Source organism: Uranotaenia lowii, chromosome 1, assembly GCF_029784155.1.
Source record: "Uranotaenia lowii strain MFRU-FL chromosome 1, ASM2978415v1, whole genome shotgun sequence".
Lineage (NCBI taxonomy): Eukaryota > Metazoa > Arthropoda > Insecta > Diptera > Culicidae > Uranotaenia > Uranotaenia lowii.
This window is the reverse complement of record NC_073691.1, coordinates 16,366,332-16,385,112: the sequence shown is the minus strand read 5'-3', so window position 1 is coordinate 16,385,112 and position 18,781 is coordinate 16,366,332. Positions and strand designations below refer to the sequence as shown.

Here is an 18,781-nt window from a genome sequence, read left to right as displayed (position 1 = left end):
TATTTATATTTTAAAATTTATACAAAAACAAACTTTGATGGCCCGCCAAGCGAGAAATTTGGATATTTGAAATTTGTCGTCTACATCGAACTTTCTCTTGCCGGTGAAAAACTCCAACCCTGGAATTTGCTTAGAACCGGCTTTTATATACGTTTCGTCGTCCATTACACAGCAGCCATATTTTGTTAACATCTTCTTGTAGAGCTTTCTTGCCCGAGTTTTAATCGTCGATTTTTGCCACTCATTGCGGTTTGGGAAATTCTATACCTTGTATGCATGTAGTCCAGCTCTCTTCTTTGCATTCTCGACGTAGCTCTCCGACAAGCCGATCTTTTTAGACAAATCACGGCTTGAGACGTTGGGATTTGCTTTAATCATCCGCTTCACCTTTCCTTCGTTTTTTTGTTCTCCGCCCGAATGGAAAAACATTGTGAAAAAACTATGAATTTCATTTTCACATTACCATGGATTTTATGGTTGACACTATTAATACCATGGTACAAAAAACGATGAATGCATTGTAAAATTCATCGTTTTTGACAGTGAAATTCATGGTTTAGACCAAAATTACCATGAAAAAAGGGGGTTGTTAAGCAACTTAACCATGAAAAAATCAACTTTTTTCCATGCATTTCAAAACACAAAACTATCAAGTTCATGGTTATTACAGCTTCCAGTTTTCCTCAAGGAAACTGTGAAATTCAAAGTTTTTCAATGAATTTTCATGGTTTTGAGGAAGATTAAATTCAATGTTATTTCGTGATCTTATTATAAAATTATCGTGTACAATTTTCGTTTATATAATCTTTATTGAACTAAACATATTCATATTTTTTGTAATAATTATATACACTTAAACACCTCGAGAATGCTGCCGTCTTTTAGTTGACCACCAGCTGGAATGTTCGGAAACTCGCATTACGGGAGAGCTAAATGATTTTTCTTTCCACTTCTTCACAGTCCAGGGGAAGGGATTATATCGCTGAAATTGATAATAAAAATAGATTTTAAAATTATATTTTTTTCCATGCGTCGATAAAACTCACCATTTTGATCATATCCAAACACTTGACGCTAATTTTTGTCAAAAAATCATCGAATAATGTTGATACCGACCGAAATTTTGGTAAGCAAAACAAAATAGCCGCGCTGGCTGTCAAACCCCTACACGAAAAATTGGAGATGTGTAAATTTTTGTACTAAAGGCTAGGATGTACTTTTTACCATGAAGTACATGATCACTTTCGAATTCATTGAAAAATGAATGTAATACCATGGTTCCTGCTATTCGGGCGGTCTCAGTTTATTCCAGCTCCTTTGCTGTGGTTCAATGTCAACCGTTCCTGGAACCGCTTCAACACTCTGGAGACGGTTGAATGATGAATGTTCAACATTTTTCCCAACTGCCGGTGCGACAGATCAGGAAATTCCAGATGTTGGGAAAGAATTTGTTCTCTCGACTCGCGTTGTTGAATCGAAAATCATGACTTTGAGTTTGACAGTATATAAACAATACGCGTCAATGAAAAGTGTGCACAATTTGGTTGATTTTTACCCAATGGTTAAAAAGTTATGCCCTGTTGTATGTGTTGCAATAATTTCGTGTTCGCCCTTTATACCCTGTAAGTCAGGTCAAGTTTAAAACCTACAGCTTCATTCTAAGGAAACGATATTATTCGGATATTCCATGCGGCGAGTACCGGTCTTTGTCCGATGCTGCCGAGTGAAATCTACGATACTGTGTTCCGTCGTCTTTGCTGAATTTGCGTTTGGTACGCAGGAGCTACTGTTGATTGCCAACACCTCTGTCATGTGTGATCGGAACTTCGGATGAGACCTGGATTTTCGTTTGATAATGGAGAAGAAGATGCTCAAGAGTGTGAAAGTTCCGGATGCCTTTTGGAAAGGGGTAAAAAGTAAAAATAAAGAGAAATCAATCATCCGGATCAATTTGGGCATCTCACGTTTATGCGATCCTTTCGTCTCCGGAACAAATTACCTTTCCGGCCTTCCCTGCCTTCTCGCTCTTTGAGCTAAGGTTGCCTAAATGATGAATTATCGCGTATTAGTTTATTCAGGTATTTTTTCCTTTCTAATTGAAAGTTTCCTGTTGCTCGCGAATTGCTCCGTTCCTGGTCTCTGACTTTAATCGCGTAGTTCGCGTCGTCCATGCTGTGCGTATGGAAAGTGAGATTAGATAAGCGTGTGTTTTGTAGATTATATCCACCTACCTCTACGTTTTCTGCTGTCGGAAGTCTTCCACAACTTGGTCCGGTACACAGGCTTGAGCGTGTTACGCCGGGAAGGATCCGACCTATGAGTGCGGGAAGTGAGGTTAGGAGTGATACTCCTACATGGACGTATCTGCCGATGTAACGTTCTGTACTCGGCCTTTCCGTGACCACGAATTAAAGTTCCAGCCGAACATTCGGCTCTGGTCCACCAAAAGGACAATTTGACATAATCCCCGCGTTACGGCTTCACTCAAACAGAAAAGTCCGAAACGATTCCTTTCCCGACATTTTCCGTTGGTCCCTCGGAACCAAGCGGGCTTTTCCGGATCCACGTTTGAAATGGCTATGAAGGCCCACTAAATCACCACTTTACTTATCGTTTTTTTTGCACTTTTTTGGACGCGAAACAAACAGTTCCTGAAACGCACGCGCATTTTCTTACCAAGCGGAAAGTGCTTTTTACCGTTTTTTTCCGATCTGCTCAAGCTGACGCTGTTTCACTCAGAGGGGCTTGTTTTTTTTATCATTACGCAGTAGGTTTTTGTGGATGGGCTAATACAGTGAGCGAAATAAGAATAGCACCACTATGTTTTTTGGTTGTTAAAATATGAATGTTTGAAAATCACCAAAATTTTCTTCTATAAATTGTTTTGAGTTGTTTAACGGATAAATCAAGCATAAGTTTAATTTTTTTGGACTTTGCAATTGGCGTTGAGGACCAAAACTATGAAAAAAGGGTGCGAAATAAGAATAGCACCACTAGTGTTTTTCAACAAAAACAAGATTATTTCTAAAAAATTTACTGTGTAAAAGTTAATAATAGTGCTTCTACGAATTATTTGAATTGATAACTGCATTTTAAGAAGTTTTTTAGAATTCCAAAGATTTTCAAAGGTTTTAAAATGGTGTTTTAAGATATGCTCATTTAGAACTAAGGAATTTGATATTTGATCTGTAATTCTTTACCAAACTTCTCACTTTCTTCATTAAAATGACGTGAAATGATGAATCAAACATTGTCGGTTTATTTTAAATAAGAAAAAAACAGGTAGGAATTCATAAACTTAAATTTTCTTCAGTAAACATCACCTTTCCCAGTTTCAAGTCATAGATGGCAGCACTATCTTGCCGTTAAAACCAAATTAAGTCTCAATATTGATTTTTCAGGTTTATTTAGGCCCATATTCATCATTTCGAGGTAATTTTCCAACACAGTTTTGTTGGAGCTCACGCTGCAGAAATGTTTTCCGAATTTGCAAAAAAATCACAAGCACGAGAATATATTACCGTCAAAATTTCTGCTCATCTCAACTTCCGATTCCATTTCAAATCATAACAATAATACTGCTAGTTATCTGGTTCATCAAGCTCCATCGGAATGTACAAAATTATTCTGATTTATCGGTGCAAGAAATTCACTTTTATCGGTTCTTGATGAAATTCTTATTTTTTGACATTGTGATCTTAGAATTTCCAAGGCGGTCACACGGTAAAAAGTACTTATTTTTTGACCAAAATCATCCAGTACACCTGAATTAATCCCAGATATTCGAAAATGGGCATCAATTCGGTTTGATTGGAAGATAGTGCTGCCATCTATGACTTGAAACTAGAAAAAATAGCGTTTGACTATTTAAAAACATTAGTATTTTTGAATTGGAAGCCTGTTTTTTCATTCAAATTCAGCCTCAAATCTATTTTTCGTCAATTTGCATTATACAAATGAATGATAAAGAAGAAATAAAGCAGTTTTATAAAGTATTATAGGTCAAGTATAAAATTCCTAAACGCTAGAGGAGCATCTCTTAAAACACCATTTTATAACCTTTGAAAATATTTGAAATTTCTAAATTCTAAAAAAAGTTGGATTCATTTCTTTACAAAAAAAATTCTAAAAAACTTCTTAAAATATTGTTATCCATTCAAATAATTTGAAGAAGCATTATTGTTCACTTTTACACGGTACATTTTTAGAAATAATCTTGTTTTTGTTGAAAAACACTAGTGGTGCTATTCTTATTTCGCACCCTTTTTCCATAGTTTTGGTCCTCAACGCCAATTGCAAAGTCCAAAAAAAGTAAACTTATGCTTGATTTATCCGTTAAACAATTCAAAACAATTTGTGGAAGAAATTTTTGGTGATTTTCAAACATTCATTTTTTAACAACCAAAACACATAGTGGTGCTATTCTTATTTCGCTCACTGTATTATGTATGTACACGATGATCCAATGTTACCTCCGTGGTGTTGATGGGCTTGTTCAGGTGTCGGCTGTTCAGCTCCTACTGCACCATAGGTAGGGAGGACACGTGGGAATACCGGCTCTGTATAAGTGACCAAATCGCTAGATCGCCGGATAAATCGGATCGTTGGCTAGTACGGGGGCTGAAGATAGCGTTAACCTGGATGAGTTTTAGTTTTGTTCTTTGAACACTTCCGTTTCGCCCTTTCATCAACTTAGTATGATACTCTGTTAGCAAGGCTCCGTGTAATGTGGATGCCTCGCGGTATGAATTTCAAGTACGCTGACCCCGTACGCAGGACAAAGGTTTCGAAGTTCATGCAGTAATTTCTCTCACCATTTCCTGTTTGCTCTGGGCGCATTGGTTGGAGCCTTTCTAAGCTCCATCTGGTGTCGAATAGCGCTGAGTTGACCCAATTGTACTGGCTGTTACAGTATTAGGGAAATTACGATGATCATTTTCCCTCACGCAAATTGAACGCATTTTCGCTTGATGCCCTCCTTTAAAGTCTTTACAGTGTCATCCGGTACCAGTTTCTGTTTTTTTTTTCCATTTTCTTAACATCTTTCTCGTCTTTGACTGTTTTCTTGCTCTTCCAAAGTTCCCGCTTCATTATCACCCATTACTGCTTCACCGGGCGCAGCTTCGAACTATTTGGCGGGTTCATGTCCTTTAAACAAAATGGACAGAATTGGCCTCATACCACTCCAGGACACTTTTAGAATAGTGGCATGATGCCAAATCTGGCCAAAATAGCGTAGCTTCGTCATGCTGCTGCAAGAACGGCAAAAGGTGCTTCTCGAGGCACTCAGATTTGTAGATCTCGCCATTTATTGTGCCCTTTCTCACGAAAGGCTTACTCCTCAGTCCGCAAGAGCAGATGGCCCGCCAAGCGAGAAATTTAGATATTTTAAATTTGTCGTCTACATCGAACTTGCTCTTGCCGGTGAAAAACTCCAACCCTGGAATTTGCTTAAAATCGGCTTTTATATACGTTTCGTCGTCCATCACACAGCAGCCATATTTTGTTAACATCTTCTTGTAGAGCTTTCGTGCCCGAGTTTTAGTCGATTATTGCAGCTCATTGCGGTTTGGGAAGTTCTATACCTTGTATGTATGTAGTCCAGCTCTCTTCTTTGCATTCTCGATGTAGCTCTCCGACAAGCCGATCTTTTTAGTCAAATCACGGCTTGAGACGTGGGATTTGCTTTAATCATCCGCTTCACCTTTCCTTTGTCTTTTTGTTCTCCGGTCTCGGTTTGTTTCAGCTCCTTTGCCGTGGTTCAATGTCAACCGTTCCTGGAACCGCTTCAACACTCTGGAGACGGTTGAATGATGAATGTTCAACATTTTTCCCAACTGCCGGTGCGACAGATCAGGAAATTCCAGGTGTTGGGAAAGAATTTGTTCTCTCGACTCGCGTTGTTGAATCGAAAATCACGACTTTGAGTTTGACAGTATGTAAACAATACGCATCAATGAAAAGTGTGCACAATTTGGTTGATTTTTACCCAATGGTAAAAAAGTTATGCCCTGTTGTATGTGTTGCAATAATTTCGTGTTCGCCCTTTATACCCTGTAAGTCAGGTCAAGTTTAAAACCTACAGCTTCATTCTAAGGAAACGACATTATTCGGATATTCCATGCGGCGAGTAGGCCTGTCTTTGTCCGATGCTGCCGAGTGAAATCTACGATCCTGTGTTCCGTCGTCTTTGCTGAATTTGCGTTTGGTACGCAGGAGCTACTGTTGATTGCCAACACCTCTGTCGTGTGTGATCGGAACTTCGGATGAGACCTGGATTTTCGTTTGATAATGGAGAAGAAGATGCTCGAGAGTGTGAAAGTTCCAGATGTCTTTTGGAAAGGGGTAAAAAGTAAAAATAAAAAGAAAGGGCCTTAAAAATGCAGAAATCAATCATCCGGATCAATTTGTGCAACTCACATTTACGCGATCCTTTCGTCTTCGGAACAAATTACCTTTCCGGCCTTCCCTGTCTTCTCGCTCATTAAGCTAAGGTTGCTTAAATGGTGAACTATCGCGTATTAGTTTATTCAGGTATTTTTTCCTTTCTAACTGAAAGAGTTACCTGTTGCTCGCGTATCGCTCCGTTCCTGGTCTCTGACTTAAATCGCGTAGTTCGCGTCGTCCATGCTGCGCGTATGGAAAGTGAGATAAGATAAGCGCGTGTGTTGTTTTAGATTATATCCACCTACCTTTACGTTTTCTGCTGTCGTTAGACTTCCACAACTTGGTCCGGTACACAGGCTTGAGCGTGTTTCGCCGGGAAGGATCCGACCTATGCGTGCGGAAAGTGAGGGTTAGAAGTGATACTCCTACATGGACGTATCTGCCGATGTAACTTTCTGTACTCGGCCTTTCCGTGACCACGAATTAAAGTTCCAGCTCCACCAAAAGGACAATTTGACATAATCCCCGCGTTAAGGCTTCACTCAAACAGAAAAGTTCGAAACGATTCCTTTCCCGACATTTTCCGTTGGCCCCTCGGAACCAAGCGGGCTTTTCCGGATCCACGTTTGAAATGGCTATGAAGGCCCATTAAATCACCGCTTTACTTATCGTTTTTTTGCACTTTTTTGGACGCGAAACAAACAGTTCCTGAAACGCACGCGCTTTTTCTTACCACGTAGAATCTGCTCAAGCTTACGCTGTTTCACTCAGAGGGGCTTGTTTTTAAACCATTACGCAGTAGGTTTTTGTGGATGGGCTGATATTATGTATGTACACGATGATCCAATGTTACCTCTGTGGTGTTGATGGGCTTGTTCAGGTGTCAGCTGTTCAGCTCCTACTGCACCATAGGTAGGGAGGACACGGCACCGGCACTGTATAGGGGACCCAACGTCAAATTCGGGCGATGGGCTGTTCTCGGACTGCGTATAGAACGACGGGTGGAGCTGGTCGAGATGCCAGACAAGCTCCTGACCGCTAGATCGCCGGATTAATCGGGTCGTTGGGACGGCGAAGCTTTATAGCCAAACACCAGGTGGAGCAATCGGCCAGTTTCCAGCATAGAATATCGGCCCTAGGTCCTAGGAAAATAACTCAAGAAAAGCCATCAGAATTCTTTTCAAGCTAGAATACTTTCACCCCCGAGTGCTGTGATACACACGTGCTGAACGTATCCGTTGAATGTATGTCGGACATCAACACTAACTAGATACATAAAAATATACAATCCCCATCGGGGGCTACCGTTGCTATTCGTCACGTGGCTAATCAACCCGGCTAATAAAGCCGTAGCACATGCTGGACAGTTCATTGCGGTTACTTAGTAATGATTTTGTTCTTGTACGCAAAGCGAAAAGTTAAAAACCAGATTGTAACCTTTACGCATCGCTCAGAACTGATACATATCAGTTGTGATCCTAGAAGGTTGAAAACCATCAAGGAAGACAATCACCATCGAGACGTTCATTGCTGATAGTCTGCATCCTTCTTTACAACATCATGTTTTGAGGCGAGGGAATGTTTCAAATCAGAAGCGTCTTGTCATGCATGATTGTTTATATGATTTGGTTGAAGAAGAAAAATTGACAGGGCTAATCAAAAATGGTTGGTTTTCGGATGTTAGGGACGAATGTCTCCTGTGAGTTAAAATCCCTTTGAAAAAAAAAAATTGATTTTCGGAACATTGCCCTAGGAAAATGAAGAGGGAAGGGTTTCCTGGATGTGTTTTAGTTTCGTTCTTTGAACACTTCCGTTTTGCACTTCCATCAACTTGTTATGATGCTCTATTAGGCAAAGCTCCGTGTAATGTGGATGCCTCGCGGTATGAACTCCAAGTGACGCTATTAGGGTCCGAGTACGCTGACCCCGTACGCAGGACAATGGTTTCGAAGTTCATCCAGTAATTCCTTAATAAATTTATTAATTTTTTTAAATTAATAAGTTAATTTATTAATTTTTTTATCAAAATTTCCTCCTTCCAGCTCGCCGTTCACCTGATACTGAGTTTCCGGGACCTGTGCCTGTTTACGCTGCTGCTTCCCCTCGGTACCCTGTTCGTGTGCTTCGTGTCCGCCTACATCTTCCAGCCCGAGGAAATCCACGAAACCCATTGTCGGGTTAGTATCACTTTCATTCTTTCAATTAATCCGTTAAAATTTAATGTAAAAATTGAAATTTATTTCAGGTATACAACGTGATTCCCTCGATCAGTGCCATCACCGGCGTCAGCCCACAGCGCTACCTGTGGCGGATCTCGATAGCCCTGCACATCGGGCCCCGCTTCGTGATTGCCTTCGTGTACAAAAACTACTATCGGGTGTTGATCAACGAACTCATCGATCCACTGGTAGGTTGTTTGGGTTTTTTTTAAAGAGAGATTGAATTTAAGATTTCTTTTACTTTAATTTTTAGACAATGAAAAAAGCCACTCGGTTACTCAACATAGTGTACGTGCTAAGCCTGGTGGAGATCAGCGCCCTGTGCGGGGTCACCTACATTTCCAATAAGGAAAATTATCGTGAGTTCTTTCGAAAATTAACGATTACAGCGAATAATAAGAGATTTCATCTGTATTTTAGCCCTACACGAAAAGGTCTTCATCCTGTTTATGACCTCGTCGCTGTCCTATATGCTGGCAACACTGAAACTGCTGAAGGTGCTCCAACCTAATGGTCCTCAAACGAATCAGGAAGAGACGTCGTTGCGTTACAAGAAGGCGTTCTTCGCCCTTTCGATTGCCGCCACCGTGGGACTGATACTGTTTTTCCTCAAACATCGCTTCCTGTGCCACGATTTGGGTGAGTTATCCCAATTTCTTTTGAGACAGAGATTTTTTTTTATTAAAATCTAAATTGAATCACATTGTAGCCTTCAGCTGGTTCGCGCTGTGCGAGTACATCGTGGCCTCCGCCAATATGGGCTTTCACTGCACCACGATGCTGGACTTTCCGACCGAGGACTTTCTGGTTGCCAAAAATGCCAATCGCTACCGGAAGCAGCAGCACGCATCCATCAGTTGGAAGCTGGACTGAGCTGTTGCTGCTGGCAACACTGCAGCTTGCGCCAAGCCGATGTAATTACGAGCACACCCATACAAACACACATCCCCTAACCCCCTTCACTTGAGATCACTCACACAAAGAAAGAGAAAAACAAACAAAACCCTTTAGAGTTTAAGATCTAGTGTAAATTGTTTAGTAAAATATCTTCCAGGAAAAAAAAAACGGGAGACTAATTGGCAAATCCATTCGGTGTAGATTGGTAAATTTAAAAGATTAGAAAGTGTACAAGTATTTACTTTAAACAAAAGTTTGTCAACCAAAGATGATTATTTAGTTAATTAGAATCATGAGAACGATATATAGAAAAAGAACAAACAACAAAAAAAACACACACATTTACTAATATATAGTAAAATGAGAAGAGAGTCGTTCGTTTTTTTGTGGCGTGAAATCGTTCTGTGGAACTCCCCCTCTTCCTTATTTTATGTTTACTTAGCGTCTCAACAAAATACTAAGAACAAAAAGTAAAGCTCTCTCGTGCTAATTCGCTCTCCATTCTCCACTTTTTGTTCTCTCTTCGTGGGTGAGTCCAGCATTCCCGATTAAGCCCGAAGATGAGTTAGATTAAAGGAGGTGTCGTTTTCCAGTAGGCTTAGTAAATGTGTTCCTTAATCCCAAGCTTTAGCAGTAGATAGGCTTAGTAATCATTCCGGCTTCCAAGTGGCAACATTAAACTGGCAACACTGTAGAGGTTTACTTACGTTTTTCTTTTTTTTTAAATTTGACAGGTGGAGTTCCCAATCCCAACAGATGAAAAATGAACAATTTTGTTATTCAAACTAGCGAAATTTGTAGGTAAATGTTTGGAAAAATTACTAACGTACTTGACTTAACCAACCAGAGGAGAATCCTTTTTACCCTTTTTTATTATTTCCAAAAAGAAAAGAGCCGTGTACAATGTGTACACTATGCATGCATAAAAGAAGATTTATCCTCTTAATAAGTATTACAATTGTATAGCCACATCCCCCTAGAAAAAATATCCAGTTAAAAACTATGAGAAATAAAACACTTTCTAGTCCTGGTAACGATTAGACGAAAAAACTAAGTCCAGATCTAGATCCATTTAAGAATCTAGTCTAGTCGCACTCACGCAGAGGAGAAAAGAGAAAAATACAAAAACAAAATAGGTACCTTAACGTTTTATAACTGCTATGAGTAAAACTGAAACACACTTACATACCTACAGTCTATTTTTCCACTTCCGTTTTTTAGAAGTGAAAAGCGAAGAAAACTAGCCGAATTTTCCTTACAGCGCGCGCATACGTATTTAGAAAACTGTCCCATAAAAAACAAAAACATTAAAATTTACTCTAATATGTGTTGTGAGCCTACTTGGTTGAATAATTCTACTGAATCAAAGCAATCGAAAGATTCCCTTAAATTCAACCACGTGGTTGAATTTAAGGGAATCTTTCGATTGCTTTGATTCCCTAAAATTTACTTTCTTTGACACGAAAACTGTAACTGAAAAGTGAACAAAGCGATGATAGCAAAATTAAACAGGTAACATTGTTTTGGTATTCAAAAACCAAAACACACCGAAATTAGTTTTCTGAGATTTGGTTTTTTTGAGACATCTCCTAAAAGCTAAAAATGATTTAAAGCCTCTTTATTAGAATTAAAATAAGTTGTTTTTAAATGTTATTTTCCTTTTGATTTCCAAATTTCCAAGACAAACATTGTTTTTTAAAATTAATTTCTTATTTTCTCATAACAAAATTTAATGCTGGAATTTTAATTCAATTTTAACTTATACAATCCTTTTTTTGAGTTCCAAACTTCGGCAACTTTAAAATACCATTTGAAACCAAAACGGCTACAATATATAAAATTTAAATTGTATCAAAATCAAAGTTGAATAATTTAAAGTAAGAAACGCTTTTTTGATAGTTTAATTTTTTTTTCTTTTCGAAATTGATTTAATCAATACTTCCCGATTACTTTCATCTTATTTTCACAAATTTCTCTTCGTTTGAAACGTGAATAACTTTTTTCAAATATATGGATTTTTTTAAATTTTTTGTGTTTTACTTTTATGAGGTTTAAAATTGTCTTCTTCTTGCAGCATTAGGCTTTTAGTTTTTGAAGCATCAAATCGACTCATAATTTTAGATTTTTCCAATTTTTTTCACGTTTTCTTTATGAACTATCAAAGTTTTATTTATATTTTTTTTTACAAAACATAATTCAAAAACTTTAAAAAAATGACAATTACAATTGCATTTTTTTTAAATTAATTTGGTCGTGAATTATTTTTTTCAAATAATGGTTTTTTTATGTTAAAATATTTTTCATTAGGCGTTTTTTTTTTAATTTTTTTTCGTTATAATTATTTTTCTCGCGTTTTTTTAAATTTCTCAAACATTGAATTGAAAATTCTCTTTACAAAACATAATTTAAAAAACCTTTTAAAGAAAAAAATTGCCAATTACAATTGTGTGTTTTTTTTAAATTAATTTGCTCTTAATTTTTTTTATTATTTTTAATCTATAATTTTTTGAAATTTCAATAGGTGAATTAATTTTAAAAGATTTTTCAATCAGTGAACTTTGGATTTTTAATGTTTCCAGATTTTGTGAGGTTGGCCGAAATTATTAAAAGTTTTTCTCGTAAAATTCAAATATTATTTATTTTTGAATTTTTTTTTGGTTCAAGGGTTTAAGAATTTTCAACGTTGCAAGTTAAAAAAATTGGAATATGGAATTGAAAAGTTGATGAGTATGATAAGTAGATTATTTCGAACTTTTTTCTCGAATCCTAATATTCATAATTCTTTTAATTGTTAGATTTGAAAGTTTCAAAATTCCGTTTTTTTTTATCTTAAGTGTTTGCAATTTAACGATAATTTTAAACCAACTTTGGAGTGACATTCATTTGAAAACGCTAAAAAATCAGCAGAAGTTGGAGAAATGTTGAAAAACGTGTCAGTAATGCTTCCTATGCTTGACTTTCCCTCAAACTTTTTGAAAATTTGAAAGAGAAAAATCTTGAAAGTTAAAACATAAAAAAAGGAAACCGGAGACAGAAAAAACGGCAAGGTTACCCAATTAACGATCGAAATGAACGTTCATTTCTAGCAATCTACATATCATCCAAACCAAAATTTTTTAATTACAGAAAAAAAATCAAACAAAATAAATTTAAAGAAGTTTTGCTCTTCGAGAAACTGTAAAAACCGCAAAAAATCTAACTGAATTTGTAAATTAAATTTTTTGGTTCGCAACTTTTTGCATTACAAAATTGAGAAAAACAAAAACAAAACGAAATTAAAAACAAAATCATTCAAAGCACCGTTATCGCAGTTATTCCAAAATAGAGAGAGAAAATGCGCGATCCTTTCCATATAAGCACAAATTAAAGTTTTAAGCATCACGAGGAAAACTACTGAGAATTAAACTAAAATAAAAAAAACAAAAAGTTTTCCTCAGAGAAAGTACCGTTAAAATTTTCCCACCGTATTTGTTGTTGTTATCAGTGAAAACACCGATGAAAAAAAAAACAAAAACTTAAGCGTACGAAGCTATGTCTGATGAATTATTTGGCCTCAGTTTAAAATAGTCGTTTTTTCTTCCTTTTAAAACCAGTGGATTAATTTGTTTTGTTATTTAAATGTCGTTAACTTCTATTTTCATTTGCAGACAATATGCTCATGAAATATGCAAGAGAAAGAAAAAATAAATCATCAATCAAACATTTTCGTGCAAGGTACACCAACAAACCAAAACAAAACTAACAAAAAAATGTAAGCGTGTCTTCTTTTAAACCATGATACTGAATTTATACAAAAAAAAACCACGTGGAACGAAGAAAAAACTAAGTAATTCTGAAAAAAAAGTTTGCAAACAAAAAAAAAAACAGTGCAATGTTTGACAACAGTGTGATTGTGAACAAATTAACGAAAAACAATCCCCAGTGGTGGAAGTAAAAAAAAAATGTAACAAAAAAACATTTAACAACTATGTCAAACACTCAACAATCGATCGATTCAACATTAAAATGAGGAAATATTACTAATAAAAAAATATATGACTTTAAAACGAAAGCTGCGAACTTCTGATGCCCTGGAAGGAAATCTTCTTCGAAATCATAGGGTGGGTTGTGTGCAAGTCAGTTGAACGCACGTGGTCCACTTGTGTGCAAGTGGCGCAATGTGGAATGCAAGATATGGTCGGGGAACTCACTCTTTTCCCTTTTTTTCTCCTCCCATCGGGTGGAATGGGTGGAAATTAACGGAAGTTGAGAGAGCTGAATGGGTGACTCTCTTCAAAAAAGAGGGTGCTGGGGGGTGGATTTTCAATCCTAGAATGTTTGACATGTTCCAGTAGAAATGAAAGAAATTGAATCCAATCATCGAGTAGGAACATTCAACAGTTGGCTGATGAAGAATGAAGTATAGATATGTACCATTTTTTTTTGGATATGATAGGTTTATACAGGTAAAAATTATCTGAATTTCGAAACTCCGTCTTAATCTTTGTAGTGTCAATTTGACTCTTTTATTTCTTCTCAACCAATCTGAACAAAACTAATTATTTTAAAATCTTTGTACAGTATAGAAAATTTAAAAGAAATATTTTTTTTCGATCAATTTTTCTTGTCATTCGGTGCTAAGTAAAAAAAAAGAAAAAAAAACATTAAACAAGAAGCATTATTATTCACTAGTACAGAGTGAGTTGGCTCGCTTTCGGCGTAATTTTATCCTGTATAACTTCAGACCTAAGACATTTCATTTTACAACACTATATGACATTCACGAATCGAAACTAATTTTTTACTTTGATTTGAAATTCAATAAACATTTTGTATTGGAATTCAAATCATGACACTAAAAACCCCTATCTTTAGAACGGGTTTTTTATTGAGAAGTGTAACAAAACAGGTTCATAATTTGAAACAAATCATTTTAGCTTCGAAATTTCAACTTTAACAAGTTGGTAACCATGTGACAGGTGTTTACTAATCACGCACGATAGTCAACAGAATTAATTTTCTTCAAGAAACGAATTCAACCTCAATTGTATTTCGTGTTTCTTGTTCTTCTAGGCCACAAAATTCAAATTATTTCGAGGTGCAGACAATTAAAGAGCTAATTTTAATAAGTTTGTGTGCCAACACAGTAAATTTTTGCTTCGATTTCCAGCAAAAAAAAAATTTAGAATTTTGTAGAAGAAACTAAAATATATTTTTTTAAATTTCAGGTTGAGACTCTCATGTTAGTGGGTTGTGCCAACGTAAGAACTTTTAACTACACAAATAACACTCGACGTATTACAGGACACGACACTTAACGTTCTTACTAAAATTACCTTTTTGTCGACCGGTTTCGAGCCCATCTACAGAACGATGTCCGGATTCTTGGCGAAAAGCGGCCAACCCAGTAGCAGATATTATTTAATTTTAGTATAAAAATTTAAATAAACTCGCTCAAGAAAAATTAACAAACAAATTTCTTTTTATGAATATGACTACCATGGGGGTTTAAATTTTAAATTTAATTTAGAATCTGAAAGAAAGTGCTGGTTTCCAGTAATTCATATAGCTGGATTTCCAGTAATTCAATTTGCTGGATTTTCAGCAAACAAAATTGCTGGAAATTTTGCTGAAAAGCCAGCGGGTCTAAATCCATCAAAATTTTGCTGGTTTCCAGCAAAATGAAATTTGCTGTGCCGAATCAAAATATGTTAAATTTTTTAAATAACTTTTGTGAACAGGTTTATATTCTATAAGAAATTTCTGAGCTGTTTAGAGTAAACTGTAAAACATTTTTAAATATTTCAAAATGAAGGTTTCAATTAATTTTCAACTTTCCCAAAGACCACAAGTAATTTTGACATCGTCGAAAAAAAGTTTATAGCAGTTTTCTTTTTCCCATTCTCTAAAATACGGGAATTTTGAAGTTTCTCACCAATTGAATTTAAGATATTTTTAAAGCAACACTCATGTAGTTTTGCGGGCTTCTACAAATTTTTTTTCTTCAAATTTTAATCATGCTGAGAACACAAAAGTTTATAATTTAGTGCGAGGAAATGTATGCTATAATTAAACAAGATTTTACTTTACTTTACTTATTTTACTTTTTTTTTTAATAACAGAAATACTTGCAAAGATATCTTTCGTATATTTAAAAAAAACTGTAGAATTTAACATTTAAAGACAATATATTTTCTGAAAATAAAATGAATAGGGGAGAGTGGGGTATCATGGGTCACTTTTTTTTCTTTGCTTCATAACTTCTTTGTTATAAAGATGAAAAGAAAAAAATAAATGGAAAGGTTTTCTACATTTTTAATGTATCATTAGGCATTTTTTTTATTTTTCAAATATATTAATTTTCCATGTTCTGACTGTTTTAAAAAAAGTTTTATTTTTATTTTGAAAAACTGTGCAAACTTTATGAGCTGATCTAAATTTTAAAGCAATTTCAGATGAGAAATAAAAAAAGAGAGTTGTGTATATGATCGAATATTTACGTAAAAGGGGCTCGCGAATGTTTCGGCAAAATTCCTTATTGGTATAGGATTTATGTTCATCTCTATCGTATTGGAAAAAATGGACAAAATATTTTTTATAACTGTTTTTTTTTTGCATAAGAATACTTTACAGATAGGAAAAACGTATTTTAAGTTCTGAATGTGTATAAAACACCAAAATATAGGTGGCCCAAGAAACCCCAAAAAATGTGGCTCACGATTCCCCACAAGCTATGATTTGCAAATTGATTGCGTTTGTGTGATTTATTGATGTTTCATCAAAAATTCCTTTTCCACATGAAAGACCATGACAAATTTGCGGGTGCTTGTTTAGTTATGTAAGTACATTTTTCTAGGCTAGTTAAATAAAAGAAGCATATGATGCGTACATAAGTCAACAACATATAGAAAAACATGCTTACGCAGAGCGATGCCGATGACCGTTGGATTGAGATTTTTATTCAACCTCAACACATGATATATTTAAAGTGGCCCACGTTACCCCACTCTCCCCTATCTTTAGGTTAAATATTCTTCCTTGAGTGAATTAAGCATAATCAACAAATTCATATTCTTTTTTTCTTCTTTCATATAAGTTTGTTAGTTCTTCAGTTTTTATTAATGATTGATTTCACTCAAATCTGATTCATTTTCAACCTTGTTAACTCCAAATCACCAAAATTAAAGATGATAATAAAGCTTAGTTCTTTTAGAAATGGGACAGTTACGAATGCGTGTATCTCGAAAACCATTAATTTGATCTAAATACTTTCTATGGAGGAAATGAAGGTAATTTTATGATAATTCATTAAAAAATTTGAAAAAAAATATTTATCTTTTTTTGTAAGAAAAAAAATTACGTTATTCTTGATACCTCCCATCGGCTGGCGCACACATTTTTCATTCATGATATTGATCAGTTTTTCAAACTTATACTTCGTCTAATCTGAATTTTAGATTGCTACAACCTTCTCCTTCAATTTCAGCTACTTATCGGTTCAATACTTCTCTTTAAAAGAAACTAAGGGCAATTTAGTGATAAAGCTGTTTCAAAATAAACAAAACTTGATTATTTTTGAGCCACTTTAAAGCGTTTTTAATGCAAATTCTGCTGGCAAAATCTGACAATAACGAAGTGAAACCATCATGAGATTGAAGTTCAAGTATAATTGGTTAGTATAGATCGGAGGTTGTGAAGTGCACATACAAGATTACTCTTTTTAGGGTTAAAAAAAAGCAAAAACCAAAGTTTTCGTTTTAAAAATTGTTGTTTTTTTTTTCACAGGAGCAGAATTTGGGCAAATTATTTTATTTCATACAACACAACTAGCAAATACATATTTTGATATGCTCGGGACCTTGCCCCGAGCAGGCATGGCATAGGATTCAAACGCTGGAATTTGTTGTAAATAGAATATTTCATAAGTTTTGTCGTTAATCAAACATCATCTTTCCCATTGTCTCTGTACTCGCTGTACAGCTTACAAGCTCTGGAACAAGCAAAAAAAATTTTTTTTGAGGTAGGGTTTCAATGATTCATTACTAGGCAACACTTCCAGCTTATCGGAGAATTTTTTTTTGGACATTTCAGCGATCCACCCTTAGTTTTTCGCTTTTTCCAAATTAAAAATGCTGGTATGAGACTTGACTTTCCAGATGACCCTTAACCGTAGTTTTCGATCATGTGCTTCATTCCAATGCTGGATTTGAACTTTGTGGACATTTTTGATAGTGTGTGCATACTTTTCCACCACTCACACACATTAATTCTTTGAATAATCAACGGTTTTTTCAGCTATCAAGTTGATTATGATGGATTTTGAAGGAAACTGTGCAAAATTATTTTTTTCATTTTTTCTTGCATCGTAGATATCTCAAAAACGCTTAAATTTAAAATTTTGAAAAAAATAGTTCGGATAGTACTTTTCACAGGCAGTAAAATGCTGTCAAAATTTTGAATGTCCGATAACCAGTTAACGAGCCATAAGCAAAAGAAAGTGTCCCATTTCTAAAAGAACTAAGCTTTAGAATGTCACAAAAAATTCGAGTTCAGGACGCCAATTTTTTTTCTTAAGATATTTGATTTTTTTAAAGTGGGCTTTGTTTTACATTTCTGATATACTGTGTATGAATTTTTAATTAGAAAAATATTATTTGTATATTTGTATATTTGTATATTTGGAATATTAACGGCCACGAAATATTCAGAACTTGAAATTTTTGCACTTGGAAACTTTAAGCGTTTCACTTATTTCATAAATTTTAAGTCATCTTTTCGAATCGATCGTGATTCTTTAAGTTGATCTAGGAAAAATTCGAAATATAAAACGAAATAGCAACTTTAAATCAAAATATTAATACGCAATGTTATCTTAATAAATTTTTGCGTTTGCTTTCAATATAAAAAAAAACTTTTATTTCATTATTTTGAGTTTTCACAAGAAATCAATCAATAATTTTAAAGATGTTGTGTTGAAGTGAGATTCCAAAATGAACTTTTTTGACCTTTTATTATGATAACTGGAAGATTTTGAATTTAAAAATGATTTTTTCTATGACTTTGATCACTCTCAATAATTTTCTTTTTCAATAATCAGCTTCCTATGTGTTTTTTTAAAATTCAGTTAAGTTCAAAATGAATATTTTTTCCTTATCAAGACTTCACATTTAAAATCTAGATCAATTGTTTTCAAATTCAAGATTTAATCGTGGAATTTTCGAAGAACTAAATTTTGGTTTTATTTGAAATTTCAACTCGTATTCGTTTTCTGATGTTTCGGAAATATTGATTTCAAAATT

At 35.1% G+C, this 18,781-nt stretch overlaps 1 protein-coding gene across 1 annotated transcript in view; it reads left to right on the top strand.

Annotated features, from left to right (window-relative positions):
- LOC129738761 (post-GPI attachment to proteins factor 2-like) overlaps positions 1-10,881 on the top strand; it is a 31,196-nt gene extending 20,315 nt beyond the window's left edge. The window contains exons 3-7 of the mRNA XM_055730024.1: positions 8,430-8,564; positions 8,633-8,794; positions 8,860-8,965; positions 9,027-9,245; positions 9,316-10,881. Coding sequence (XP_055585999.1) covers positions 8,430-8,564; positions 8,633-8,794; positions 8,860-8,965; positions 9,027-9,245; positions 9,316-9,479 — 786 coding nt within the window. The 3' untranslated portion in view covers positions 9,480-10,881. The remainder of the gene's footprint in view (positions 1-8,429; positions 8,565-8,632; positions 8,795-8,859; positions 8,966-9,026; positions 9,246-9,315) is intronic.
- Positions 10,882-18,781: the final 7,900 nt, after the last annotated feature.